Below are 12,376 nucleotides of genomic sequence, written 5' to 3' on the forward strand. Positions count from 1 at the left end.
GACCCTACCTATGTTTGGATGCTTCAGAAGACGGCAGATCCGAGCCTCTCGCTCCAGCTTCTGGTGATCTGAAAGAAACAAGTCACAAGTCAGGGTGTGGGGGAAGGCTATGCAGGCTCCCTTCATCACGAGACATGGCTATGGCCAAACCTGCCTCCGCTTCCTCTCAGGCTCCAGAAAATACAAAGGCTCCTGGTGGGACTTGATGCTGCCCGTGCAGGGGACCCCAGCGGCATTCTAGGGGTTGTGGGGGGAACCAGTCACTTTTACCCTTTAGGAACAGGATTGAGGATATTCTTCAACACCAAGAGGGTCTGACATATGTATATTTCAGCCAGGATATCCTTGAGGAGCACACCCCCAGGCTAACCTTGCAAGACCCTGTATCACTTTTAAATGAGATACAGGGCCTACCATGCCTCCTCATGGACAGCCTTCTGCCTCTGTCCCCACCAGCCTCTCTTTGCCCCAGGCTCTCCCCATGGCTCTCATCTCAGTTTCCTTTCCTAGCTAGTTCCAGTCTCCCACACTGAGCTCCTCGTCCACCCATCACAGCTCCCAGTCTCCCCCCAGGTCCTCAGGTTCCTTGTCCCTCTCTCCTTCCCCAGCCAGCCCCAGTCTTCCCCATCCCAGGCTCCTCATCGGATCTAAGTTTTGCATCCACCCCATTCCCAGTTCCGGTATCCTCACCAGGCTTCCAGTCCCAGTCTCAGTCCCAGCTGCTCATCTGATCTAAGTCCCACCCCACCCCCAAGAACTGGCTCTGAGTCCCTACACCCCCATTTCCCACCCTGGCTTCCAGTCCCAGTCTCCTTGCTGAGACCATCCCAGCCCCGACCCAGCTCCCAGACCCTGCCTCCCGCCCCACCCAGCTCTTGTCCCCCCTGCATTTGAGTCAGGCTGCCTCCTCCTTCCCCTCCTCAGTGCCTGGCTGCCAGCGTAGGTGAGACTCTCTGCTCTCAGTTCTGGAGCCCAGCACCACAGCGGCCTGCAGCAGCCCGGAGGAGCAATTGCCGGGAAAGTCCTGCTTTGCTTCTGCAGCCCCAGGCTGGGGCATCCTCAGTCGCTCTGTGGGGATGGCAGTCCGGTCAGCAGGTAGGAGCTGGGTGGGGATGGAGCGTGCTCAGTGCACATAGACTCTTCAGAGAATTTAGCTGCCAAGCTCTAACAAGTCTCTACTGAGCATGTGCAATCTGAGATTTTGCAACAGCTGATCACTTGTTCTGATTTGGCCAGTTTCCCCCTTGATAACAGCAAAAGGCACATTCTTGACATCAGGGTGACCTCTCTGCCCGATCTCAAGCCCTCTCTCCACAGCATGGAGATGCTAGAGCTTTTCACCTAAATGACTGAAAGAACTTTTTAACATGGGCAATACGATGTATTTTCCCCTAAACTAGTTCTTGAATATGGCTGAACCACCTCCACTAAAGCCCCCCGCCCCCAAAATCAGCCTAAGGTAGACACACACCATCAAAAAATGCAGCGCTAATGGTTAAAATTTGGTAAAGTTGTAAAGCAACAGAAAATGGGGTCTTACAATGGGAAATGACAGACAATCTGCCTCTCTCTTTTTTCAGTCTCTCTTTTTTGTTTTGTTTTTTTGTTCTGCCCATTCTCTGCTCCTGTTTTCACTGGATTTGCTTCCTCTTCTCTCCTACAAACCCTTGTGCTCCTTTTTTTTTTTTTTTTTTTTTTTTTTTTTTTAAGAGTGTGTGTGTGTGTCTCTCTCTCTCTCTTTCTCAGGAAAAACACAAACCCCATAAGGTTAGTGTGGAATTTTGGAATGCAAGATGTACAGAATTAGATAGCCTGCATTCTCCCATCCTTAGCTGACAGAGTGTGTGCTTTGATGTGACTAGAAGATCGGGGACAGCAGTCTCACACTGCACCAGAGGTGCCATAACATCAGACTCTTAATAAGCTCCGGCAGACCATTTATTGCTGTGTGCTTGTGAGCACAGGACCAGCCTCTCCCTAGCTCTCCGACATCTCTTTCAGTCTCTCTCCCCAACGTGTGCACGTTGACACAAACTGCAATCTAATTCTCCTCTAGTGTCCTTCGGCCCTGATCAGTGCTCTGCAGTAACACGGTTGAGGAGCCTGACTCAAGCACTAACATAGACACACATGAACCACCTTGAGAACACCTCACCCCTTAATGTTACCCTGTGTTCAGCGAGCATCTCATTCCACCCAGGCTGCTACATACAGCTTCCCTTTCCCAACTTCTCTTCCCAAGACTACTTCAAATATACCTGGTTCAGGAATTCCTGGCCTCACAAACATCCCTGAACTTTGCAGTTCTATGAAATCCAGTATAGGGAACCAGATCCAAATAATAGAATATCAGGGTTAGAAGAGACCTCGGGAGGTCATCTAGTCCAACCCCCTGCTCAAAGCACGACCAATCCCCAGTCGGATTTTTGCCCCAGATCCCTAAATGGCCCCCTCAAGGATTGAGCTCACAACGCTGGGTTTAGCAGGCCAATGCTCAAACCACTAAGCTATCCCCTCCCCCTGCGTTTCATTCTGGGATGTTCTGAAGTGATTTTGTGTTTGTTCTCTCAGTTTGCATTTTACTGCCTTCTCAGTCCATGAAATGGACTTCCTGGGAAGAGACACGTTCCCACAGCAACAGTTTGTGAATGTATTTCATGGTATCAGGCTCTAAGCAGCAGCAAGAAGGAACAGGGTTATTATTAGAGCTGGGCAAGCCTCAGCCGTGACTCTTGCTATGGTCCATCCTGGTTCACCCCCTGGAGTTTAACTTTGAGTTTCAGTAAATCCTGCTAGTCAGGCTCCCATGCAAGATCCTCACCAATTCCTCTCCGCCCCTGGTGTTTATACCCTTCCAATATTTGTAGACTATTCTATGTCTCCCTGTTAGCCGTTGCTTTGCTAAACTACACAAGTTTAGTTCTCGGAGTCTTTGCTCAGAATTCATCCCCCAGACCCCTTATCCTTAGACTCAAAGACTTGGACTCAAAGACTTCAAGGCCAGAAGGGTCCATCATGATCATCTAATTTGACCTCCTGCACAATGCAGGCCACAGAACCTCACCCACCCACTCCTGTAACAGACCCCTGACCTCTGGCTGAGTTCCTGAACTCCTCAAATCTCTCCATTTCATCAACTTCTTTCCAATTACGTGGTGGCCAGACGGTAATGCATAGTCGCGTCACTTAACGCGCTGCAGGAATGGGCTCATATACTCTGGCGATATGCAGGATATCAAAATCTACACAGAATAAAGCAGAACAGAGCATTCCAGATGCACTCACAGCAGGCCTGTACAGAGACAATCCATACCACACCCTGGGATACTTTTGTATGTACAGCCCAGAGCCGCAGTCAACTTTTTCGTGGTCTCTTTCAGCACAGCCAGTGAATTGCCCTGAGAAGCACATTCCCACTGGCTTTTCATAGATTTGTAAGGCCAACGGGAATCATTACAACCATCCTTGTCTGATCTCCTGTACAACATAGGCCAGAGACGTTCCCGCTGTTGTTTATGTCGGCCTGGGCTAGTTCCTCTTCCCTCTGCCCACCCGGGCTCTCCGTTATCAGGCATCACTCATTGAGAGTGGCCACACCATGTCACGGAGGAAGTAGGCAGCACTTCCCCTGGCACATGTGGCAAGAGAGGGCCTGCGACAGGCTACATGGAGAACACTGCAGGAGCCAGGGACTCGGCAGGGATGCCACTTTGCTCAGACAACATGGTCACGGGCATGGTCTGAGAATCAGACAGGACACAATTTGCTCAGTCACGTGGCCTGCAGTGGACCCCAGTAATATTACCACCTCCCTTTACTTGTTTAAGGAAGAAAGGAGCGGCAAAGCCCCGCAGAGTACAACAAGCCCTGGCACACCGGAGGGCTCCTCCAGGCCAAAGGCAACTCACCATGTACAGCAGCTTTCCCTGCCGTGAACTGCTTAGCTCCAGCCCTGCTGCACGCGCCCAAGGAGCGCCGAGAAAGCTGAGTGCAAGGGGGGGAGAGTGGCCCTGGGGGCATTCCCCTAGCAGGATGGAGGCCCCAGGCTAACTCACAGGAGGGTACAGTTCCACCCGTCACAGCAAAGCAGCCTCCCAGCGTGTGAGTCAAAGGCTGCGAAGAGCGAGCGTCACCTCCAATCACAGGGCTGCCCAGAGCGGGGCTGGGTTGCTCTCCCTCTTTCTCTCCCTTAGGCTGGCAGGTGATATGAGCTTCACGTCTCAAAGTCTGTGCTCTCGCTGCCTTGTAATGCCTGAATAGCAGGTCGCTCCCGCCCCCCACTGAGGGGGGCAGCGCATGGGTCACACTCAATTCCGTCTCTTCCCCAGCACATCCTCACGCTACAACACAAATGCTTCCTCGGGTCCAGGAGGCCTCTCACTGTGCACACTGTACTAACGAGACAGATTTCACCCCTTGGATTCCCGCACGCTCCCAGCGGGAGTTGAACATGCTGGGATAGCACGGGCACTTTCTCGCTCAGTGTTTGATCTTGTGTTTGTACTTTGGGATAGGGAGGGAATGAGGCAGAAATAAAGGGAAAGGAACTGGGAAGGCAGTGTGTCCTATTGGATAGACCACAGGAGAGCTGGATTCTGTCCCTGTCTCTGCTGGGTGACCTTGCCCAAGTCACGTCACTGCTCTGTGCCTCAGTTTCCCCATCTGTAAAATGGGGATAATATGATACTGACCTCCTTTGCAAAGTGCTTTCAGATCTACTGATGAAAACCACCACAGAAGAGCTAGGTACCATTATTATTTTGGTAAAGGCCCTTGCTTATTGAGAAGAATTCTGCTGGGAGGCATGGAATGCCCTTGAAAGGAGAAATGATTCATGCAAACAGCAGCTGACTTGGCTGGTCTTTTCTATGTGTCCCTTACTTAGTGTCCTAAGGGAGGATAGCACAGGAGTGGAAGGCAGGACACCTGGGCTACCTTTCTGGCTCTGCCTCCAGTCTTCCTGTGTCATTTGACCTGTTGTGCCTCGGTTTCCCCATCTGTGAAATGAAGATGCTAATACTTCCCTATGCCTCATAGGGCTAACTTCATTAATGCTTGCAGAGTGCTTGGAGATCCTGAGAGAGGCAGCTGTGCAAAGCATTATTAGAAGTGAGACAAAATGGGAACTATTTCTCTGAGCACTGAGGCCATTAATAAATGGGATGTAGATCCAAACGAACCAGGTTTGGATTACTTGACTAATAAGATTTTACAAAGCAAACCCCCTAGCCCTGCTCCTGCCCATCCCTGTCATTCTGAGATTCAGAATAAATGTCTCTCCCCGCACCCCCAGCTTTTCCTTCTGCCTGGTCCTGCATTTATACCATCGCAATCTGTCACCATTGAAATGACTGCAAAGTCACAACTCCGGCGTTTGACAGCAGAGGCGGCCAGGAGGAGGTTAGCGCTTACTAAAGCACAAAAGGTACCGAGAATAAATAGTGAGAAACAAGTGCAATGGATCCGAGATGGCGAGAGGAGATAAAGCAGCAGCCCCAGAGCCTGGCCGGCGCTGGAGAGAACAGTTACATCAGTAGTCTGGTTTCCCCTGGGCCACCCCAATCTTGGCACAGAAAGACCACCTGTGGCGGGGGGGAGTTAAATCTTCATGTCCCACTCAGTCCGTGGCCTCCCTCTAAGATTGCAACCAAAGGCACCAAGCAATATTGTTGTTTTGCCACCAGGAACAGGACTAAAACAACAATTGAGTCCACATATAGTAAAGCCACCAAAAGGTAATTTCCAGGTATTACTAACCTGGACGCATTTGATCCAATAGCCTAAAGGTTAAAGGTTTGTTAGTCCAGTAGGAACCCTCCAATCCAACTATTCACCACTAATGGAATTGTGTGGAAACCTTGAGATGCTTGAACTGTTTACCCCAGTCTGTTTGACTGACGCCGCAAAGGGGAAAATAAGCCCAGCTTTTCCTACCAACCCTGCAGTCCTGGGTGTGCAGGGACGGGCGCTCGCAGAAAAGTGCCCCGAAGGGATAACAGAAGATCTTTTTATACACACCACAAAATATGCAGCATCAAAATGAAAGGTGCCTGGCTGAGAAATGGCTGTGTCTGTTAAAATGAGACTCCACTAGCCGTCAGGTGCCTGGGGGAGTGAATTTATTATTTGCCTTCTGAGCTTCTGCCTGCTGTCCTTACCCAGGCAAAGCTTCCAGGGAAGTCATCGAGTAAGGAGAAGTGATTAAAAGCAGAGCAAAGACTTCAGGATTTGGCTACTGATATTTACCAAAGAGATATGGACTATAAAGTGGTGTTTTTAGAATAACCTTACTTGGGCCTGTAGCAGGATTTTAACCTATGATCTTCAGCATTAAAAGTAGAATCTCAATTACCTGAATAATAGGGTAGCTAAAAGAGTAGCTCCATTAGCTGTTTGCTGTAATAGACTCTTATCCCCCAATGCGGCTCGACCACTAGAGGGAAACAAAGAAGCAACTTCTCCTAGTATGGATTGCCCATTCTTTGCTATTCGAATCCACATGTGCTGGACAGTGAGGTCAGGAGACAGAGAGGGTGGATTCTACGGAGCTCAGCCCTCAATCACAAGGCAGCCTAGCACTGGGACAGTACATCTGGGGTGATGGCAGGCACTGAATCCCAGACCATCCGACACCGGATAATATTTCAGGGGGTGCCTATCAGGGAAATTAACTCTCACTCCTTGAGTCTGGCACTGGGAAGTTGATTGCCGGGAAACAGAACAGATCTGGATTTGCAATTAACATAGTTCTAATCCCTGGCTGGAGAATAAGAAGGAAATGGTTCCGCAAATTCTTGCCAGCTCCATTCCAGTAGCTCCTGGGATTCATGGGGCAGACAGGCTGTGGGAAGATTACGGCTGTATGGGGTTTTAGCAAGGAGCCTGGCCCCTGCATGAAAGGGAGCAGTGGTGATTCACTCCAACCAGTCCCTTGGGGAGAAGAAGGGGTCCGCCAGGCCAGTAGCAATGACCGTTCAGTTTGGATAAACACCCCAAGGGCTGGATGCTTGTCTGCTCCTTACGGGCCCTTGGGGAGCCACAAACGCAGGTTGGAAATCTCAGAAGGATAGATATTTTCTGCCTGCTGTTGAGAACAACCTCAATAAGGTGGGAGATTTTGACAGGCACAGCCCCTGTCCCAGCTGAAACCTAGGGCTGGGATTTTCAAATGGACCTAAGTGAGTTAGGAGCACAAATCCTATTGACTTTCATTGCGATTTGAGCTGCTAAGTCACACAGGTGTTGTTAAAATCCTACCCTAGGAGGGCGAGGAGCATGAAAAGGAAATCTAGCGGGAGGCGAAAGGCAGTCAAACTTCTCCAGGGCCCCCCAGCCGTGTGATCTGAATTTGGAGTTCTGTTCCACCATCTCTCCGGGTAATGAATAAGGAGCAGGTCTCGCTTTCCGCTGCTCCTCTCACGCTACATCTTAAAGCTTCTCCTCCCAGCGCTGGCAGCTTTCCGACTCTGGATACTCCCTGAGTCAAACCTAGCCCCATTCTCCGCACCTGGCGGGAGCGTCAGGATGAAAACACAAGTGGCCTTTGGATGAATGAAAAGGCAAGAAGAACAAGCCACTTCCCTCCTTGGGCCTCGCATTCTGCAGGGATAACCCTGCTGACCTGCCTCCCAAGGGTGCCCGGAGGTTTATTTTGTTAGTGGTTTAGAAGGGCTTTGAGATGCTCAGGGCAGAGGTGCTGCAGAAGGACAGAAAGTTCAGATCAAGTGGGGAAGACTTTGTTTAGCTTGGGAAGGATAACCAAGCAGTCTAACACACACGCAATATACAGCACCCACTCACCTTTCCAGGTACCTGCACAGAAACACCCCCCCACACACACACCTAACCAACACCAGAGAGACACACCCAGACACTTGCCTGTCTCGCCCAACCACCTGCATGCACTCACAGCCCTGCAAGTGCCCTGGAAATCCATGCACACACCTGCCTGCACTCACACCAAATCACTTGTCATGTACACCCCTGCAAGCCTGCATGAAGTCTCCTCCGCACACAGACACCTGTACACTGAGGAATGCATGTCTCCACACCCATCTCCATGCATCCCTGCAGACCCAGCCTACATGAACATAGATACCCACTCTTGGCCAGACTGCTGCGTGCACACACTGGCACCCACACCTGCGCAACAGACACACAGCCCAGTCCTTGTTTCCTTCCTCCCTCACAGGCCACAACTCTCTATGAATGTAGCAGAAAATTGGCTGATTTCCTGTTCTGGCTTGTTCGGGTTCTTATAGTGCATCCAGCACCGTGGCATTCGACACCTGCCAGCGATGTATTAACCAACACAACTAGCTTGGCCTTGGGTAGGCACTTTGGGTTCAGAGACACACAGGGAGCTGAGAGGGCTCTGGGATTGAGCCGGGGGCGTGAGAAGGAAGCTCAGGAGAGTTGAAAAGCAAAGGGAGTTTCAGCGCAGTTAAGCACAGCATGGGTGCCGGGCTCTTCACATGAGCTGCACAGGCCAGGGAGGGGGAAATCCCAAACAAAAGCTGGTGGCACTGAAACATGGCAGGGAGCAGGGAAGCTTTGTCCTTAGAAGACGCATTGCCAGTGATTTCTGTCACTGTGTCTGGCTGGAGGGGATCTGGATTTAAATCAAAGTCATTGCTTTCAAAGGCCATTGGCTCTTGGGGGTTTCACCTGAATTATGTGCCCAGAAAACCCCTCGTACATGGAGAGAGGGGCCAGATTTGTCACTAAAACTTCTCCTGACTCAAGAAGCGATGGCTGAAGACACACAACTCACACTGGGCCTCTGGTATTGCCCCCGCCCTGCTGTACCTCAGCAGTAACGTGGGGGGCTTTGAAGACGAGCAGCCATCAATTCTCATCCCCTTTTCCTTCCCCTCCCCCTGTATTCCGGGGTGATTCACATCCATCATATGATTCATCCTCACGGGAGGCAGATAGCCCCTTGCATTCGATCCTGACCCTGGGGCTCTAACAGTTAGCAGCTATGCTGCTCCTCCACCCTATCCCAGGTATGCTTTGCCCCCGGTAGAGGTCTCGGTGGAAGGATCAAAACTAGCTTCCTGACACGGGTTAAATAGTAGCACTATCAAGACTCTGCTGGGTGGACGCTGGTGACTCGATCCAGGTCAGCAGGTAGAGTAAGGCTGCAGGCTTCTCTGCGTATTTAAGGATGAAGGTGCTGGGCTACTGCTGGAGGAGTAGACTAACAGAAGCCTGAGAAGAGGACAAAGAGGGAACCAAGGAAGACACAAAAGACAAAAGGGGGCGGGGAGAGGGGGAAGAGAAAAAAAGTAATTCAATCTGGTCTTTCAGGAAGCCCTGAAATCTGTGATGCTTCCTGCCCGGTGGCTTCTCTGCTGCCAACTTCGATCTGCATGGAGAAGCCAAGCATTCAGCCCTCCAGAAGAATCCGACCATCTGCTCCTGACGGACAGTGGCTTGCTTATTTATTTTACAAAGGATAAAAATTCTGTTGGGGGTGGGGTAATGAATGCACTAGCTTTTCACCTCCTTTAAATGAGGCTTGTACGAGACAACAAGATGGGTGAGTTTCCCCTAGACCTTAATGGGTGGTTGTCCATTTCATAAACCCAACCAGCAGCTCCACATGGTTGGTGGCCTCAATTCAGGAAAAGCCACCTAGGCCTGGAGCAGCAGTGGAAGTTCACAAGTCAGGAACAAGGGGCACTGGCAGAGCTGTGAGACGCTCCAGTCCTGGAATATCATGGTGCACTGCAGATTAAGGTACGCCAGTAGATTTGTGTGAGAGTCCAGGTCTGGAGTAGCAGGGGTTCTGTAGGTCAAGACTGGTAGAGCTGGGTGTGTGTGTCTGGGACTGAAATATCAGGAGGTGCTGCAGACTGGGAAAGAGGTGCATTGGCAGAACTTTGTGGGAGATCAAGCCTGGAATAGCTGTGATGCTTCAGGTCGCGATTGTGGTATATTGGCAGAGCTATGTGTGGGAAGTCTGCAAAATGCTGGTCTATTTTAAGATTTGAAAGGAGATGATTGGGGTTGGGTTTTTTTAAAACCTTTGGAGAGATGAATAATGGTGCCAGGTAGAAACAACGGGAGAGTTTTGCCCATTTTCAGGGCTCTCATTCAGACTAATTCAAAATCACACAGATCGAGGGCTCTGCTACAGGTGACAATGCCCTCCAAAATGCCAGTCAAGAAGAATTCAAAGGCAACTTGATAGGTACTGTGCATTCCCTTCCCATCATCTCCCTTTGTCCAACACATGTGCATGCTGTGCTCAGAGCTGCTGCGAGGAATAGCTGCCTGAGTGCACACAGCAGCCAAAATGAAAACACAAACTCCCTTTTTTGGCATCTCAGAGATGGGGAAACATCTGAGGAGAGGGAGAACACTGCTGCCAGCTGCAGAACTCGATTGCCTTGCGCAGACTGAGGTGGGCACCTGGCCAGACCAGAAAAACTCCCCCAACCCCTGGTTTCAGATTTGGTGAGGTTGTCTCAGTAAGAGAGAGAGGGGGCCTTGCTAGCCAGCCCAGGACCTACGCGCCGCATCCCCCGAGCTGGTATCTCATGCAGTTCCAGATCAGTGCCCTCCTTTGGAAGAGATACTGAAGCAAGGTTTCCCATCTCTGGCTGTCCAGGTGGAAGTTAATGATCCCTTAAGCACTTATGGGAAAGAGTAAGGGGTAATCTCGGTGTCCTGGCAAACACTCCCTCTCCCAGCCAAACAAGTCCTCGTGTCCAAGGCTGAGAGTGAGCTATAGCTGAGTGAAACAGCGGCTGCGGTGTTTGCCTACACATGCACTGCACCTACACACTGCTTTAGAAAGTGGTTAGGCACTTTGAGTACAAATTACATTACATAAAACCAATTCTATTTTCTTTACAGTATGTGAATGCCATCCAGTTATAAAACACAATACAGTGTTCCCACTTGGATCAAGTTCTTGGCAATAAATCTTCCCTGGCTATATGCCTTTTGTCCTCTGCCTCCCAGCTCCATCAACAACGCGTCATAGACTTTTCCTTTATAACACACAGCAAAGTACATACACAACAGAACATCAGACTAGGCCCCTGGTAGAGAAGTCTGTGAAAGGAACATAACCAGGGTAGCTCTCAGAGGCTCTGGTAGCAGATTAAACCTATAGTTTTTGGAAATCATCCATTTATCCTAGTGGGAATGAAAATATAGCCAGCTCGTGCTCTGTTGTCTTGCATTATGTATAGAGAACCATAGGCATGCATGCCACTCTGCAGATATAATATAAACCAAGTCCCTGCCCCAAGGAGCTTACAGTTTTATTTACGCAGCTAACTCGACTAAAGAAATCATCAGCCCTTGAGAGGGCGTGTCGGGAAGAGGGGACTGGTAGGTGGCAACACAAGGGAGTGTGGGAATAAAAGCTCTCGAGAAAACTTTCTTGTCGTTTAAAAGTCTCGGGGGGGGGGGGGCGGGTTGCAGTCATTTGAGTCATCCTTTCGCTTTTAGTAACCCTACTACTGTAGGCATGTGAGAGGGGAGCTCCAGAGCGGAGGATACTGGAGAAAGGTCAGGCCAAGAAGCAAGACAGAGGAGTGCCTGACGGAGAGTGAAGTCACTAGGCTGTTCCAGGGTGGGTGGGGTGGAGGTGTGGAAGAAGGCAATGAAGTCCGCATGGGAGGAGATGATGGGAACATGGTGGAGTTAGCGGGGGGAGGGCTCCTGGGGGGGAGCATTAGGAAATGGAAGAGGAGATGTAGGAGAGCTTTGAAGGTGAGCACAAAGGAGTATGAATATGATGCAGGAATTGCAGCAAGACTGGAGGAGGGGGAAAGCCATGGCACTGCATTGGGAGAAGAAGGGGACTTTTGCGATGGAGTCTTTGGTAGGCCAGCGGGGAATAAAGTGAGGTTTGGAGGGCAACCAGAGGTCATTAGCTTAAAGCCAGACCAGCCTGGTGGTTGCAGTGGCCCCTCTGAAATAATTTGGAAATCTCAGTCTAGTCCCCCTCACAGAAACCATCACCCCGTTTGGGACTCGGTTGGCATAGTGACAACAGGGAGCAGGGACGGAGGGGGCATGGAGAGCTAATCTCTCTCACCTCTGGGGTGTCTGGTCCCAGAGCTGTTCTGCCATCGGGGCAGCTGGACCATCAGAAAAATGGAAACCAATGAATCAAAGCTCAGCAGATTTCCTTTCATCCCATCTCCATGGACCAGTCACAGCTGCTAATGTGACAGGAACATGGCTTCCATTGCCAGGTGTGAGATCCAGGCCACAGCACCCTTGCCAATGCCTGCGTCCCCAGACTGTACAGTGCACCTTCCACTATGCAGTGTGGCCAGCTCTCCCGTCCATCACTGCTTAGGCCAGGCTAGGACTTTGGGTGACCAGGGCCAAGATTTTCACAAGAGGC

The 12,376-nt window shown here is 50.6% G+C and overlaps 1 protein-coding gene across 5 annotated transcripts in view; it reads right to left on the minus strand.

Annotated features, from left to right (window-relative positions):
- The window catches only part of CAMK2A (calcium/calmodulin dependent protein kinase II alpha), a 78,429-nt gene that overhangs the window by 39,707 nt on the left and 26,346 nt on the right, over positions 1–12,376 (minus strand). For all 5 annotated transcript variants that reach the window (XM_065555098.1, XM_024103707.3, XM_065555099.1 and 2 more), the window contains exon 3: positions 9–68. In XM_065555098.1, the coding sequence (XP_065411170.1) occupies positions 9–68 (60 nt within the window). The remainder of the gene's footprint in view (positions 1–8; positions 69–12,376) is intronic.

Source organism: Chrysemys picta, chromosome 8, assembly GCF_011386835.1.
Source record: "Chrysemys picta bellii isolate R12L10 chromosome 8, ASM1138683v2, whole genome shotgun sequence".
Lineage (NCBI taxonomy): Eukaryota > Metazoa > Chordata > Testudines > Emydidae > Chrysemys > Chrysemys picta.